The following is an 18,406-nucleotide window of genomic DNA, read 5'->3' as shown; positions in this document are numbered from 1 at the left end:
AGGCTGTTGACTCACCCTGCAGCGTGTTAGGCTGTTGACTCACCCTGCAGCGTGTTAGGCTGTTGACTCACCCTGCAGCGTGTTAGGCTGTTGACTCACCCTGCAGCGTGTTAGGCTGTTGACTCACCCTGCAGCGTGTTAGGCTGTTGACTAACCCTGCTGACTCACCCTGTAGCGTGTTAGGCTGTTGACTCACCCTGTAGCATCAGCTGCTTGAGGACCTCCTGCATCCTCTTCAGAACAGGAACTGACACCTGGAACTTAACCTGGTCCTGCTTAGAGGTACGGCACTGCCCAAACAGACCGTCTGCAATACACAACAGAACATATCAACACAGTTACTAGACACACACACACAAATAGACAGACACAGTGCCCGAAGAGACGGTCTGGAACATGTACACACAGCAGGACACACACACACACACACACACACACACACACACACACACACACACACACACACACACACACACACACACACACACACACACACACACACACACACACACACACACACACACACACACACACACACACACACACACACACACACACACACACACACACACACACACACAGCTTCTACATCCTGGAGGGGGAAATCAATCATTTCCAGGCCCAGGGACATGTACTAGTCTGTGTTGACCTAAATGCCAGAACTGGACAAGAACCTGACGCCCTCAGCACACAGGGGGACAAACGCCAACCTGGAGGTGACAGCATTCCCTCCCCCATATGACCCCCTAGGCACAACTATGACAACATGCCCAACAAAAACAGGTCACAACTCCTGCAGCTCTGTCGCGTGTTAGGTATGTACATAGTTAATGGTAGGCTTCAAGGTGGACTCCTATGGTAGGTACACCTGTAGCTCATCTCTTGGCAGTAGTACTGTAGACTACTTTATCACTGACCTCAAACCCAGAGTCTCTCAGAGCGTTCACAGTCAGCCCACTGACACCCCTATCAGATCACAGTGAAATCACAGTCTACTTGAATTCAATCCCTTTTAGACAACTTCCTGGACTAAACGTTCCACTGTAATAGTGAAGGTGTAAATTTGACCTCTCACCTAACCCATCAAATCTAAAAATCTCAAATAGAAAACTGAAGAAAATTAACAAGAATGACAAATGGTTTGATGAAGAACACAAAACTCTAAGAAAGAAATTGAGAAACCTGTCCAACCAAAAACACAGAGACCCGGAAAACCTGAGTCTACGCCTTCACTATGGTGAATCACTAAAACAATACAGAAATACACTATGGAAAAAGAAGGAACAGCACGTCAGAATTCAGCTCAATGTAATCCAAGACTCTAACCACTTCTGGGAACATTGGAAAACACTAAACAAACAACAACACAAAGAACTAGCCATCCAAAATGGAGATGTCTGGGTAAACCACTTCTCCAACCTTTTTGGCTCTATAACAAAGAACAAACAGCAAAAACATATACATGATCAAATACAAATCTTAGAATCAACTATTAAAGACCAGAACCCACTGGATTCTCCAATTAACTTGAATGAATTACAGGACAAAATAAAACCCTCCAACCCAAAAAGGCCTGTGGTGTTGATGGCATCCCTCAATGAAATGATCAAATATACAGACCACAAATTCCAATTGGCTATACTTAAACTGATTAACATCATCCTCAGCTCTGGCATCTTCCCCAATATTTGGAACCAAGGACTGATCACCCCAATCCACAAAAATGGAGACAAATTAGACCCCAATAACTACCGTGGGATAATGCGTCAACAGCAACCTTGGGGAAATCCTCTGCATTATCATTAACAGCAGACTCGTACATTTCCTCAGTGAAAACAATGTACTGAGCAAATGTCAAATTGGCTTTTTACCAAATTATCGTACGACAGACCATGTATTCACCCTGCACACCCTTATTGACAAACAAACAAACCAAAACAAAATAAAAGTTTTCTCATGCTTTGTTGATTTCAAAAAAGCCTTTGACTCAATTTGGCATGATGGTCTGGTATAAAAATTGATGGAAAGTGGTGTTGGGGGAAAACATACAACATTATAAAATCCATGGATACAAACAACAAGTGTGCTTTTAAATTAGGCAAAAAACATACACATTTCTTCCCACAGGGCCATGGGGTGAGACAGGGATGCAGCTTAAGCCTCACCCTCTTTAAAATATATATTAACGAATTGGCGCGGGCACTAGAAAAGTCTGCAGCACCCGGCCTCACCCTGCTAGAATCTGAAGTCAAATGTCTACTGTTTGCTGATGATCTGGTGCTTTTGTCACCAACCAAGGAGGGTCTACAGCAGCACCTAGATCTTCTGCACAGATTGTGCCAGACCTAGGCCCTGACAGTAAATCTCAGTAAGACCAAAATAATGCTGTTCCAGAAAAAGTCCAGTCGCCAGGACCACAAATACAAATTCCATCTAGACACCGTTGCCCTAGAGCACACAAAAAAACTATATATACCTTGGCCTAAACATCAACACCACAGGTAACTTCCACAAAGCTGTGAATGATCTGAGAGACAAGGCAAGAAGGGCATTCTATGCCTTCAAAAGGAACATAAAATTCGACATACCAATTAGGATCTGGCTAAAAATACTTGAATCAGCTATAGAACCCATTGCCATTTATGGTTGTGAGGTCTGGGGTCCGCTCACCAACCAAAAATTCACAACATGGGACAAACACCAAATTGAGACTCCGCATGCAGAATTATGCAAAAATACCCTCTGTGTACAATGTAGAACACCAAATAATGCATGCAGAGAAGAATTAGGCCGATACCTGCTAGTTAGCAAAATCCAGAAAAGAGCCATTACATTTTACAACCACCTAAAAGGAAGCGATTCCCAAACCTTCCATAACAAAGCCATCACCTACAGAGAGATGAACCTGGAGAAGAGTCCCTTAAGCAGGCTGGTCCTGGGGCTCTGTTCACAAACACAAACACATCCCACAGAGCCCCAGGACAGCAACACAATTAGACCCAACCAAATCATGAGAAAACAAAAAGATAATTACTTGACACATTGGAAATTATTAACAAAAAAACAGAGCAAACTAGAATGTTATTTGGCCCTAAACAGAGGGTACACAGTGGCAGAATACCTGACCACTGTGACTGACCCAAACTTAAGGAAAGCTTTTACTATGTACAGACTCAGTGAGCATAGCCTTGCTATTGAGAAAGGTCGCCGTAGGCAGACCTGGCTCTCAAGAGAAGACAGGCTATGTGCACACTGCCCACAAAATGAGGTGGAAACTGAGCTGCACTTCCTAACCTCCTGCCAAATGTATGACCATATTAGAGACACATATTTCCCTCAGATTACACAGATCCACAAAACCTTTGAAAACAAACCCGATTTTAATAAACTCGCATATCTACTGGGTGAAATACCCCAGTGTGCCATCACAGCAGCAAGATTTGTGACCTGTTGCCACAAGAAAAGGTCAACCAGTGAAGAACAAACACCATTGTAAATACAACCCATATTTATGTTTATTTATTTTCCCTTGTGTACTTTAACCATTTGTACATCATTACAACACTGTATATAGACACAATATGACATTTGTAATGCCTTAATTCTTTTGGAACTTCTTTGTGTGTAATGTTTATTGTTTATTTCACTTTTATATATTATCTACTTCACTTGCTTTTGCAATGTTAACATATGTTTCCCATGCCAATAAAGCATTGTGAATTGAATGGAATTGGAAGGGAGAGAGAGATACCCACTCTGACTCTGACTCATAACTGAGTCATAACTGAATGAAAATTATACTGCGGTGAACCCAGCTCTCTATCCCTCTCTGATTCACAAGGGTTGGGATAAATGTGGAGGACAAATTTCAGTTGAATGCATCCTCTCACTTCCATAGTGAACTCAGCCCTCTCTCTCCTCTCTCCTCCAAAGTGAACTCAGCCCTCTCTCTCCTCTCCTCCATAGTGAACTCAGCCCTCTCTCTCCTCTCTCCTCCATAGTGAACTCAGCCCTCTCTCTCCTCCATAGTGAACTCAGCCCTCTCTCTCCTCTCTCCTCCATAGTGAACTCAGCCCTCTCTCTCTCTCCTCCATAGTGAACTCAGCCCTCTCTCTCCTCTCTCCTCCATAGTGAACTCAGCCCCCTCTCTCTCTCCTCCATAGTGAACTCAGCCCTCTCTCTCCTCTCTCCTCCATAGTGAACTCAGCCCCCTCTCTCTCTCCTCCATAGTGAACTCAGCCCTCTCTCTCCTCTCTCCTCCATAGTGAACTCAGCCCTCTCTCTCTCTCCTCCATAGTGAACTCAGCCCTCTCTCTCTCTCCTCCATAGTGAACTCAGCCCTCTCTCTCTCCTCCATAGTGAACTCAGCCCCCTCTCTCTCTCCTCCATAGTGAACTCAGCCCTCTCTCTCCTCTCTCCTCCATAGTGAACTCAGCCCTCTCTCTCCTCTCTCCTCCATAGTGAACTCAGCCCTCTCTCTCCTCTCTCCTCCATAGTGAACTCAGCCCCCTCTCTCTCTCCTCCACAGTGAACTCAGCCCTCTCTCTCTCTCCTCCATAGTGAACTCAGCCCTCTCTCTCCTCTCTCCTCCATAGTGAACTCAGCCCTCTCTCTCTCCTCCATAGTGAACTCAGCCCTCTCTCTCCTCTCTCCTCCATAGTGAACTCAGCCCCCTCTCTCTCTCCTCCATAGTGAACTCAGCCCTCTCTCTCCTCTCTCCTCCATAGTGAACTCAGCCCTCTCTCTCTCTCCTCCATAGTGAACTCAGCCCTCTCTCTCCTCTCTCCTCCATAGTGAACTCAGCCCCCTCTCCTCTCCTCCATAGTGAACTCAGCCCTCTCTCTCCTCTCTCCTCCATAGTGAACTCAGCCCCCTCTCTCTCTCCTCCATAGTGAACTCAGCCCTCTCTCTCCTCTCTCCTCCATAGTGAACTCAGCCCTCTCTCTCCTCTCTCCTCCATAGTGAACTCAGCCCTCTCTCTCCTCTCTCCTCCATAGTGAACTCAGCCCCCTCTCTCTCTCCTCCATAGTGAACTCAGCCCTCTCTCTCTCTCCTCCATAGTGAACTCAGCCCTCTCTCTCCTCTCTCCTCCATAGTGAACTCAGCCCTCTCTCTCTCCTCCATAGTGAACTCAGCCCTCTCTCTCCTCTCTCCTCCATAGTGAACTCAGCCCCCTCTCTCTCTCCTCCATAGTGAACTCAGCCCTCTCTCTCCTCTCTCCTCCATAGTGAACTCAGCCCTCTCTCTCTCTCCTCCATAGTGAACTCAGCCCTCTCTCTCCTCTCTCCTCCATAGTGAACTCAGCCCCCTCTCCTCTCCTCCATAGTGAACTCAGCCCTCTCTCTCCTCTCTCCTCCATAGTGAACTCAGCCCCCTCTCTCTCTCCTCCATAGTGAACTCAGCCCTCTCTCTCCTCTCTCCTCCATAGTGAACTCAGTCCTCTCCTCTCTTCTCCATAGTGAACTCAGCCCTCTCTCTCTCTCCTCCATAGTGAACTCAGCCCTCTCTCTCCTCTCTCCTCCATAGTGAACTCAGCCCTCTCTCTCCTCTCTCCTCCATAGTGAACTCAGCCCTCTCTCTCTCTCTCCTCCATAGTGAACTCAGCCCTCTCTCTCCTCTCTCCTCCATAGTGAACTCAGCCCTCTCTCTCCTCTCTCCTCCATAGTGAACTCAGCCCTCTCTCTCCTCTCTCCTCCATAGTGAACTCAGCCCCCTCTCTCTCTCTCCTCCATAGTGAACTAAGCCCTCTCTCTCTCCTCCATAGTGAACTCAGCCCTCTCTCTCCTCTCTCCTCCATAGTGAACTCAGCCCTCTCTCTCTCTCCTCCATAGTGAACTCAGCCCTCTCTCTCCTCTCTCCTCCATAGTGAACTCAGCCCTCTCTCTCTTTCCTCCATAGTGAACTCAGCCCTCTCTCTCTCCTCCATAGTGAACTCAGCCCTCTCTCTCTCTCCTCCATAGTGAACTCAGCCCTCTCTCTCTCTCTTTCATAGTGAACTCAGCCCTCTCTCTCTCTCCTCCATAGTGAACTCAGCCCTCTCTCTCTCTCTCTCTTTCATAGTGAACTCAGCCCTCTCTCTCTCTCCTCCATAGTGAACTCAGCCCTCTCTCTCTCTCTTTCATAGTGAACTCAGCCCTCTCTCTCTCTCCTCCATAGTGAATGCAGCCCTCTCTCTCTCTCTTTCATAGTGAACTCAGCCCTCTCTCTCCACTCTCCTCCAGAGTAAACTCAGCTGTCTCTCTCTCTCCATGAAAAAGACATGAGTCACTTTTATTAATAGGACTGGAGGACAGAGGGAATGGGGGATAGAGGGGTGAAGGGATGAGGGAATGGAGGGAATGGGGGAACAGAAGGATGAAGGGATGAGGGGATGGAGGGATGGGGGAATAGAGGGATGAAGGGATGGAGGGATGGAGATGGAGGGAATGGTGGAATAGAGGGATGAAGGGATGAGGGGATGGAGGGATGGGGGAATAGAGGGATGAAGGGATGAAGGGATGGAGGGATGGAGATGGAGGGAATGGTGGAATAGAGGGATGAAGGGATGAGGGGATGGAGGGAATGGGAGAATAGAAGGATGAAGGGATGAGGGGATGGAGGGAATGGTGGAATAGAGGGATGAGGGGATGGAGGGAATGGGAGAATAGAAGGATGAAGGGATGAGGGGATGGAGGGAATGGGAGAATAGAAGGATGAAGGGATGGAGATGGAGGGAATGGGAGAATAGAAGGATGAAGGGATGGAGATGGAGGGAATGGTGGAATAGATGGATGAAGGGATGAGGGATGGAGGGATGGGGGAATAGAGGGATGAAGGGATGAAGGGATGGAGATGGAGGGAATGGTGGAATAGAGGGATAAAGGGATGAGGGATTGGGTGATGAAGAGGTGAAGGGGGTATGATGGAGACTGATACCTCATTTTATTGATCCCCAATCCTTAGGTAAAGCTGTACAGTGCAACGTGAATGTCAATACACACAATAGGCTGACTGGGGAGGTGATTTCACACAGTCACAGTCCCGCGATAAGAGCTAAGACGTTAATATTAGTGTAAACTCTTCACAGTTGTGTTATTGGGTACAGTGATTCCACATTTCATTGTTTCACATTGTTTAGCAATATCTAGTCTAAATATGGCATGATTCCACTAATTGTATCCATTTGCATCACTTTCAAAGAGGGACTTTTATTTAGAAGGCGAACCGCACAGTCCACTATTGTGGCTAATCCTAGCTAAATTTGGCTACTTGAAAACTATGTCGCAGGTAAAAATGTATTGGTCAGAGTGTTGCAGGTAAAAATGTATTGGTCAGAGGGTTGCAGGTGAAAAATGTATTGGTCAGAGGGTTGCAGGTAAAAATGTATTGGTCAGAGGGTTGCAGGTGAAAAATGTATTGGTCAGAGGGTTGCAGGTAAAAATGTATTGGTCGGAGGGTTGCAGGTAAAAATGTATTGGTCGAGGGTTGCAGGTAAAAATGTATTGGTCGAGGGTTGCAGGTAAAAATGTATTGGTCAGAGGGTTGCAGGTGAAAATATATTGGTCGAGGGTTGCAGGTAAAAATGTATTGGTCGAGGGTTGCAGGTAAAAATGTATTGGTCGAGGGTTGCAGGTAAAAATGTATTGGTCGAGGGTTGCAGGTAAAAATATATTGGTCGAGGGTTGCAGGTGAAAAATGTATTGGTCGAGGGTTGCAGGTTAAAATGTATTGGTCGAGGGTTGCAGGTAAAAAGGTATTGGTCAGAGGGTTGCAGGTGAAAATGTATTGGTCAGAGGGTTGCAGGTAAAAATGTATTGGTCGAGGGTTGCAGGTAAAAATGTATTGGTCGGAGGGTTGCAGGTGAAAATGTATTGGTCGAGGGTTGCAGGTGAAAATGTATTGGTCACAGGGTTGCAGGTGAAAATGTATTGGTCGAGGGTTGCAGGTAAAAATGTATTGGTCGAGGGTTGCAGTTGAAAATGTATTGGTCGAGGGTTGCAGGTGAAAATGTATTGGTCGAGGGTAGCAGGTGAAAATGTATTGGTCGAGGGTTGCAGGTAAAAATGTATTCGTCGGAGGGTTCCAGGTGAAAATGTATTGGTCGAGGATTGCAGGTGAAAATGTATTGGTCGAGGGTTGCAGGTGAAAATGTATTGGTGGGGGGTTGCAGGTGAAAAATGTATTGGTCGAGGGTTGCCTGTAAAATGTATTGGTCGGAGGGTTGCAGGTGAAAATGTATTGGTCGGAGGGTTGCAGGTAAAAATGTATTTGTGGGGGGTTGCAGGTGAAAATGTATTGGTCGGAGGGTTGCAGGTAAAAATGTATTGGTCAAGGGTTGCAGGTGAAAATGTATTGGTCGAGGGTTGCAGGTGAAAAAATGTATTGGTCGGAGGGTTGCAGGTGAAAATGTATTGGTCGGAGGGTTGCAGGTAAAAATGTATTGGTCGAGGGTTGCAGGTAAAAATGTATTGGTCGGGGGTTGCAGGTGAAAATGTATTGGTTGATGGTTGCAGGTGAAAATGTATTGGTCGAGGGTTGCAGGTGAAAATGTATTGGTCGAGGGTTGCAGGTAAAAATGTATTGGTCGAGGGTTGCAGGTAAAAATGTATTGGTTGATGGTTGCAGGTGAAAATGTATTGGTTGGAGGGTTGCAGGTAAAAATGTATTGGTGGGGGGTTGCAGGTAAAAATGTATTGGTTGGAGGGTTGCAGGTAAAAATGTATTGGTGGGGGGTTGCAGGTAAAAATGTATTGGTTGGAGGGTTGCAGGTAAAAATGTATTGGTGGGGGGTTGCAGGTAAAAATGTATTGGTTGGAGGGTTGCAGGTAAAAATGTATTGGTGGGGGGTTGCAGGTAAAAATGTATTGGTTGGAGGGTTGCAGGTAAAAATGTATTGGTGGGGGGTTGCAGGTAAAAATGTATTGGTTGGAGGGTTGCAGGTAAAAATGTATTGGTTGGAGGGTTGCAGGTAAAAATGTATTGGTCGAGGGTTGCAGGTAAAAATGTATTGGTGGGGGGTTGCAGGTGAAAATGTATTGGTTGGAGGGTTGCAGGTTTTTGGCCTCCTTATTTGCACCGCGGCCACCATTTTTCTTAAAATTTATATTTTACCTGCTGCTGACTGTCAGGCACTGAGGAGGCTGTTACTGAGTGACAGGATACCTGACCACTGTGACTGACCCAAACCTAAGGAAAGCTTTGACTATGTACATACTCAATGAGCTATTGAGAGAGGCTGCCATAGGCAGACCTGGCTCTCAAGAGAAGACAGGATATGTACACACGGCCTACAAAATGAGGTGGAAACTGAGCTGCACTTCCTAACCTCTTGCCAAACCTATGACCATATTAGAGACACATATTAATAGATAACGGGCGACAAAGCACAGGAAACGACTAATGCGATCTAGAGCACATTAGATACATTTGCTAAGAGGTTGTTTAAACTGCATTCTAATGTCGACTTGGCTTATGGAATACCATATCAAGCGAAGGGTTTTTACGCATGCTCAGTGGAAACTTGAAATGGAAGTTATGGGAACTCCTTGCCTTGTTATAGTTTCACATCCTGACCAGTATAAGGGGTTATTTGTTATTGTAGTTTGGTCAGGACGTGGCAGGGGGGTATTTTGTTTATGTGATTTGGGGTGGTGGTTTATTTAGTAGGGTGTTTGATTTATTATTCCAGGTTTTTGGGGTTATGTTCTAGTTTTGTATTTCTATGTGGTCTCTAGTCTTTTGTATTTCTATGTCTAGTTTATTGGGGCTGGACTCTCAATTGGAGGCAGGTGTTTTCTAGTTGCCTCTGATTGAGAGTCCTATATATAGGTATGTGTTTGGTTAAGTGTTTGTGGGAGATTGTTTCTTGTTTTGCCTGTGTGAGCATGACAAGACTGTTTTGTTGTTCGTGCGTTCTTCATTTTGTTATTTTGGTGTTCTCTTTATTTTAAAATAAATACAAGATGAGCATCCACATTCCTGCTGCGTTTTGGTCCTCCATTCCCGACGACAACCATTACATATAGGCTATTTATTAAATCAGTTTTTCAGCTCCAGGTAGGCTAACAGTCAGTCAGATTAAGCTACAGGTAAAAATACAAAAAAACACTGGCTGTTGTTGACAAACACAGGCCTATTCAGTTCATATCCAATATAATTATTAATATTTGATTCAGTGATTGAAATTACGACCCCCATCCTCAGTAGCTTATTGCAGCAGGGTGAAAGAAGCACTTCTTATCTCGAATTCGCCTCGCTATTCATTTGAAATAAATTAGTCTGTTCAATTTAACTAAACAAACTGCTATAAGGGTTTATTTTACATCGCATACATCTTGCCTAGGTTATTGTAGGCTATCTGAAATGAGATGTACAGAAAAACGGTGCCGAAGAAGCACATTAAGGTCCTGGAGTGGCCTAGCCAGTCTCCAGACCTTAATCCCATAGAAAATCTGTGGAGGGAGCTGAAGGTTCGAGTTGCCAAACGTCAGCCTCGAAACCTTAATGACTTGGAGAAGATCTGCAAAGAGGAGTGGGACAAAATCCCTCCTGAGATGTGTGCAAACCTGGTGGCCAACTACAAGAAACGTCTGACCTCTGTGATTGCCAACAAGGGTTTTGCCACCAAGTACTAAGTCATGTTTTGCAGAGGGGTCAAATACTTATTTCCCTCATTAAAATGCAAATCAATTTATAACATTTTTGACATGCGTTTTTCTGGATTTTGTTGTTGTTATTCTGTCTCTCACTGTTCAAATAAACCACCTTAAAATTATAGACTGATCATTTCTTTGTAAGTGGGCAAACGTACAAAATCAGCAGGGGATCAAATCCTTTTTTCCCTCACTGTAGGCCTATCATAGTCTATAGGCTACCTACATCTAGCAAACCAAACCATGGCAAAATGTAAATACAATCATAAACCCTGATTTTAGTTAGTAGGCCTAGTCTATGCCTATATGTATATATTACCTCGTCTAACCCCTGCAGATTGACTCAGTACCCGTAGCCCCAGTATATAACTTCATTACTGTTATTTTATTGTGTAACTGTTTTTTTTACTTTCATTTATTTAGTAAATATTTTCTTAACTTCTATTTTCTTAAAATTGCCATCGTGGTATTATTGTAAACACATCGTGGTATTATTGTAAACACATCGTGGTATTATTGTCAACACATCGTAGTATTATTGTAAACACATCGTGGTATTATTGTCAACACATCGTGGTATTATTGTCAACACATCGTGGTATTATTGTCAACACATCGTGGTATTATTGTAAACACATCGTGGTATTATTGTAAACACATCGTGGTATTATTGTCAACACATCGTGGTATTATTGTAAACACATCGTGGTATTATTGTCAACACATCGTGGTATTATTGTCAACACATCGTGGTATTATTGTAAACACATCGTGGTATTATTGTCAACACATCGTGGTAGTATTGTAAACACATCATGATATTATTGTAAACACATCGTGATATTATTGTAAACACATCGTGGTAGTATTGTAAACACATCGTGGTAGTATTGTAAACACATCGTGGTATTATTGTCAACACATCGTGGTAGTATTGTAAACACATCGTGATATTATTGTCAACACATCGTGGTAGTATTGTAAACACATCATGATATTATTGTAAACACATCATGGTATTATTGTAAACACATCGTGGTATTATTGTAAACACATCGTGGTATTATTGTCAACACATCGTGGTAGTATTGTAAACACATCGTGGTATTATTGTAAACACATCGTGGTATTATTGTAAACACATCGTGGTATTATTGTCAACACATCGTGGTATTATTGTAAACACATCATGGTATTATTGTAAACACATCGTGGTATTATTGTAAACACATCGTGGTAGTATTGTAAACACATCGTGGTAGTATTGTAAACACATCGTGATATTATTGTCAACACATCGTGGTATTATTGTAAACACATCGTGGTATTATTGTCAACACATCGTGGTATTATTGTAAACACATCATGGTATTATTGTAAACACATCGTGGTATTATTGTAAACACATCGTGGTAGTATTGTAAACACATCGTGGTAGTATTGTAAACACATCGTGGTAGTATTGTAAACACATCGTGATATTATTGTCAACACATCGTGGTATTATTGTAAACACATCGTGGTATTATTGTCAACACATCGTGGTATTATTGTAAACACATCATGGTATTATTGTAAACACATCGTGGTATTATTGTAAACACATCGTGGTATTATTGTCAACACATCGTGGTATTATTGTAAACACATCGTGGTATTATTGTAAACACATCATGGTATTATTGTAAACACATCGTGGTATTATTGTAAACACATCGTGGTATTATTGTCAACACATCGTGGTAGTATTGTAAACACATCGTGATATTATTGTAAACACATCGTGGTATTATTGTAAACACATCGTTTTTATTATTGTAAACACATCGTGGTATTATTGTAAACACATCGTGGTATTATTGTAAACACATCGTTTTTATTATTGTAAACACATCGTGGTATTATTGTAAACACATCGTGGTATTTTTCTTATTTTGTCATTTTACTTTGACAGTGCTACTGATCGTAGTGGTGGCACTTGGCTTTTTGACAGACAAAGACCCAAACAGCATTTCACATCAGGAGGAGATGAGAGAGAGGAAGGAGGAGATGAGAGAGGGGAAGGAAGAGATGAGAGAGAAAGAGAGAGGAAGGAGGAAATGAGAGAGAAGAAGGAGGAGATGAGAGAGAGGAAGGAGGAGATGAGAGAGAGGAAGGATAAGAGAGAGAGAGAGAGAGAGAGGAGGGGAGGGAAGCAAGGACGGAAGGAGGAGGAGATGAGAGAGGGGAAGGAAGAGATGAGAGAGGGGAAGGAGAGAGAGAGAGAAGGAGAGAGAGGAGGAGGATGAGAGAGAAGAAGGATAAGATGAGAAAGAGAGAGCGAGAGAGAGGAAGGAAAGAAGCAAGGACGGACAGAAGGAAGAGATGAGAGAGAAAGAGAGAGGAAGGAGGAAATGAGAGAGAAGAAGGAGGAGATGATAGAGAGGAAGGAGGAGATGAGAGAGAGGAAGGAGGAGATGAGAGAGAAGAAGGATAAGATGAGAAAGAGAGAGAGAGAGAGAGAGAGGGGGGGGAAGGAAGGAAGCAAGGACGGACGGAAGGAAGGAGATGAGAGAGGGAAAGGAGGAGACGAGAAAGGAAGGAGGAGATAAGAGAGAGGAAGGAGGAGATGACAGAGAGGAAGGAGATGAGAGCGGGGAAGGAGTAGATGACAGAGAAAAAGAGAAGAAGGAAGGATGAGATGAGAAAGAGAGTGGAAAGAGGAGATGAGAGAAGGAGGGAGAGAGGAAGGAGGAGATGAGAGAGAGGAAGGAGGAGAGAGAGAAGAAGGAGGAGAGAGAGAGGAAGGAGGAGAGAGAGAGGGATGAGAAAAGAAGAGTGAGTGTGTACATATGTGTGGAGGAGTAGTGTGTAAGCACTAGTGAGTCATCCTCTTTCTGAGGAGCATAGAGATAAAGAGAGAAGGAGAGAGAGAGAGAGAGGGATTGTGGGGGCGTTGACCCAGCTGCCTAGCTGCTATCAGCCTGATGATTTCACCGTTGCCAGGGAGACGATATGTGGTGTTGAAGAGGAGCATTGATGAGGCTGAGGAGAGGAGAGGAGAGGAGAGGGAGGGAGGGAGGGAATGACGAAGGAAAGGGAGTGACGGAGGAGAGGGAGTGACGGAGAGAGTGACGGAGGAGAGGGAGGGAGTGAGGGAGGGAGGAGAGGGAGGGAGGGAATGAGGGAGGGAGTGACGGAAGAGAGGGAGGAGGGAGACGTGGCCTGTGTGTGTCTACCCCTCCCTTATACACCACAACAATAAACACACACACACACACACACACACACACACACACACCTGAGCCAATCAGCAGAGATATACCCACTAAACAGATCCAAAATATGATTCAACAGTGGTACCTAGCTAGCTAAGAGCATGTGTCTGTGTCTGTGGTACCTAGCTAGCTAAGAGCATGTGTCTGTGTCTGTGGTACCTAGCTAGCTACATAGCTACTATGCCGACAAATTTTTACCCCAATAGCTACCGTGGGATATGCGTCAACAGCAAAGCAGCAGATATACATCCACTCAAAAGATCTAAATATCATTCAACAGTGGTACCTAGCTAGCTAAGGTTATGTGTCTGTGGTACCTAGCTAGCTAAGGTTATGTGTCTGTGGTAACTAGCTAGCTAAGGTTATGTGTCTGTGGTAACTAGCTAGCTAAGGTTATGTGTCTGTGGTACCTAGCTAACTAAGGTTATGTGTCTGTGGTACCTAGCTAGCTAAGGTTATGCGTCTGTGGTACCTAGCTAGCTAAGGTTATGTGTCTGTGATACCTAGCTAGCTAAAGTTATGTGTTTGTGGTAACTAGCTAGCTAAGGTTATGTGTCTGTGGTACCTAGCTAGCTAAGGTTATGTGTTTGTGGTAACTAGCTAGCTAAGGTTATGTGTCTGTGGCAACTAGCTAGCTAAAGTTACGTGTTTGTGGTAACTAGCTAGCTAAGGTTATGTGTCTGTGGTACCTAGCTAGCTAAGGTTATGTGTCTGTGGTACCTAGCTAGCTAAGGTTATGTGTCTGTGGTACCTAGCTATCTAAAGTTATGTGTCTGTGGTACCTAGCTAGCTAAGGTTATGTGTTTGTGGTACCTAGCTTGCTAAGGTTATGTGTCTGTGGTACCTAGCTAGCTAAGGTTATGTGGCTGTGGTACCTAGCTAGCTAAAGTTATGTGCCTGTGGTACCTAGCTAGCTAAGGTTATGTGTTTGTGGTACTTAGCTAGCTAAAGTTATGTGTCTGTGTTACCTAGCTAGCTAAGGTTATGTGTCTGTGGTAACTAGCTAGTTAAAGTTATGTGTTTGTGGTACTTAGCTAGCTAAGGTTATGTGTTTGTGGTAATTAGTTAGCTAAAGTTATGTGTCTGTGGTACTTAGCTAGCTAAAGTTATGTGTCTGTGTTACCTAGCTAGCTAAAGTTATGTGTTTGTGGTACCTAGCTAGCTAAAGTTATGTGTCTATGGTACCTAGTTAGCTAAATGTATGCGTCTGTGGTACCTAGCTAGCTAAGGTTATATGTCTGTGTCTGTGGTATCTAGCTAGCTACATAATTACTATGCATCAATGAATAAGACTGCACCAATACATCATACATAACATACACCCACGCATCATAACACTGATTAAAATCCATTACACTCAGTCAACAGCTACGTAGCTGCCGTGATGATAGGACAAATAAACCAACAGCTACGTAGCTGCTGTGCGGATAGGACAAATAAACCAACAGCTACGTAGCTGCCGTGATGATAGGACAAATAAACCAACAGCTACGTAGCTGCCGTGATGATAGGACAAATAAACCAACAGTTACGTAGCTGCTGTGAGGATAGGACAAATAAACCAACAGCTACGTAGCTGCTGTGAGGATAGGACAAATAAACCAACAGTTACGTAGCTGCTGTGAGGATAGGACAAATAAACCAACAGCTACGTAGCTGCTGTGAGGATAGGACAAATAAACCAACAGTTACGTAGCTGCTGTGAGGATAGGACAAATAAACCAACAGCTACGTAGCTGCTGTGAGGATAGGACAAATAAACCAACAGCTACGTAGCTGCTGTGAGGAAGGACAAATAAACCAACAGCTACGTAGCTGCTGTGAGGATAGGACAAATAAACCAACAGCTACGTAGCTGCTGTGATGATAGGACAAATAAACCAACAGATACGTAGCTGCTGTGAGGATAGGACAAATAAACCAACAGTTATGTAGCTGCTGTGAGGATAGGACAAATAAACCAACAGCTACGTAGCTGCTGTGAGGATAGGACAAATAAACCAACAGCTACGTAGCTGCCATGATGATAGGACAAATAAACCAACAGCTACTTAGCTGCCGTGATGATAGGACAAATAAACCAACAGCTACGTAGCTGCTGTGAGGATAGGACAAATAAACCAACAGCTACGTAGCTGCTGTGAGGATAGGACAAATAAACCAACAGCTACGTAGCTGTTGTCGGCTTCACACCAACTCTGCAATTTTGTGTTTTTTTGGTACATAATGTCATTTCCTAAAAAAGCTTCTGGGCATCAGAACAGCGATCAATAATGTCGATTTGGAGGAAGATTTCTACTTCAACGAGTCAACTTCTCTGGATGTTATGCCAGTGGTGAAAAGATCTATGATTCGCCAGATCAGAGGCAGTAGGGATGACCAGGGATAAATTGGTCTGTTTTCCTGTCAAAATGTAACGAGTACTTTTGGGTGTCAGGGAAAATGTCTAGAGTAAAAAGTACATTATTTACTTTAGGAATGTAGTGAAGTAAAAAATAAAAGTTGTCATAAATATAAATAGTAAAGTAAAGTAAAGATACACCCCCCCAAAAACAACTTAAAGTAGTACTTTTATACCACTGTGTTATGCTTACCACAGACCAGGCTCTATTCCCGGGACTCGAAAGAGGAAGTGTCATCTAGACCTCTATTGTCTTGTCGGCGAACGTGCAATTTACTAGAAGAAGAAATCTAACAACAGGAACTGAATAACTGTAATGTCCTAATGTTTCTCAGAGTCGTGGCTGAATAAGATTTAATATTTTAGCAGACGGTCTTATCCAGAGCGACTTAAAGTTGTGAGTAACATACATTTTAATACTTTTTTCTTACTGGTCCACCAGGGGAATCTACCAACTGAGTTACACGGTAATAACATGGTCTCAAGTTTTTTGCTCCTCTGAGTTAGAATACCTCATGAATAAGCTGCAGACCATACTATTTACCGAGAGAGCTTTCATCTATATTTTTCGTAGCTGGTGCATGGAAGTCAGGCGCAGGAGAGCAGAGATGAGTGGACAAAGCACTTTACGGAGGCAATCATTTGCACAGAACGCAACCGCGTCACAAAACAAATGCCCAACGAACAAGTGAGGCAGCACAAAGTACAAAAACCCAAGTACAAAGTACAGGCTGCCACAAAGCACGGGTATAAAACCAAACCTGACGTAAACCAGCCGGAAGCGTGCCAACCTCAACAATAAACAATTTCACACACAGACATGGAGGGGGAACAGAGGGTTAAATACACGACAAGTAATGAGGGAAATGAAAACCAGGTGTGTGGGAAAACAAGACAAAACAAATGGAAAATGAAAGGTGGATCGGCGATGGCTAGAAGACCGGTGACGTCGACCGCCGAACGCCGCCCGAACAAGGAGAGGAACCGACTTCGGCGGAAGTCGTGACAGTAGCTGTCTATTTACCACCCCAAACCGATGCTGTCATTAAGACCGCACTCAACGATGGTATGTATATGGCCATAAGCAAACAAGAAAATGCTCATCCAGAAGCAGAGCTCCTAGTGGCCAGGGACTTTAATGCAGGGAAACTAAAGTCAGTTTTACCTCTTTGTTTGTGTCCAGTGACACAAGCATACCAGACGAGCTAAATGCCTTCTAGACTCGCTTTGAGGAAAGCAACACTGAAACATTCATGAGAGCACCAGCAGTTCTGGACGACTGTGTGATCTCGCTCTCCGTAGCGATGTGAGTAGGACCTTTAATAACCTGTTGCGGATAGGGGGCAGTATTTGCACGGCCGGATAAAAAACGTACCCGATTTAATCTGGTTACTACTCCTGCCCAGTAACTAGAATATGCATATAATTGTTTGATTTGGATAGAAAACACCCTAAAGTTTCTAAAACTGTTTGAATGGTGTCTGTGAGTATAACATAACTCATTTGGCAGGCCAAAACCTGAGAAGATTCCAAACAGGAAGCGCTCTCTCTGACTATTTCTTGGCCTTCTTGATCATCTCTATCCAAAACAGGGGATCTCTGGCATAACGTGACATTTTCTAATGCTCCCATAGGCTCTCAGAAGGCGCCAGAACATTGAATGATGACTTTGCAGGCCATGGCTGAAAAACAGTAGCGCATTTGGATAGTGGTCGATCTGAGAACAATGAGACTGGGGCACTCGTGCACGAAAACAACGACTCCCGGTCGGAATATTATCGCTTTTTTACGAGATTGACATGCTTCGAAGTACGGTAATAGAATATTTTGAATTTTTTTGTCACGAAACGCGCCGGGCGCGTCACCCTTCTTTACCCTTCGGATAGTGTCTTGAACGCACGAACAAAACGCCGCTATTTGGATATAACTATGGATTATTTGGAACCAAACCAACATTTGTTATTGAAGTAGAAGTCCTGGGAGTGCATTCTGACAAAGAACAGCAAAGGTAATCAAACTTTTCTAATAGTAAATCTGAGTTTGGTGAGTACCACACTTGGTGGGTGTCAAAATAGCTAGCCTGTGATGGCCGGGCTATCTACTCAGAATATTGCAAA

General features: G+C 43.8%; 1 protein-coding gene across 1 annotated transcript in view; it reads right to left on the bottom strand.

Annotated features, from left to right (window-relative positions):
- The window catches only part of LOC106586923 (receptor-type tyrosine-protein phosphatase-like N), a 135,081-nt gene that overhangs the window by 96,024 nt on the left and 20,651 nt on the right, over positions 1-18,406 (bottom strand). The window contains exon 3 of the mRNA XM_082969209.1: positions 197-307. Coding sequence (XP_082825335.1) covers positions 197-307 — 111 coding nt within the window. The remainder of the gene's footprint in view (positions 1-196; positions 308-18,406) is intronic.

The sequence above is a fragment of the Salmo salar genome, chromosome 25, assembly GCF_965601325.2.
Source record: "Salmo salar chromosome 25, fSalSal1, whole genome shotgun sequence".
Classification (NCBI taxonomy): domain Eukaryota; kingdom Metazoa; phylum Chordata; class Actinopteri; order Salmoniformes; family Salmonidae; genus Salmo; species Salmo salar.
Note: the sequence above shows the minus strand (reverse complement) of the source record. Positions and strands in the feature narration are given on the sequence as shown.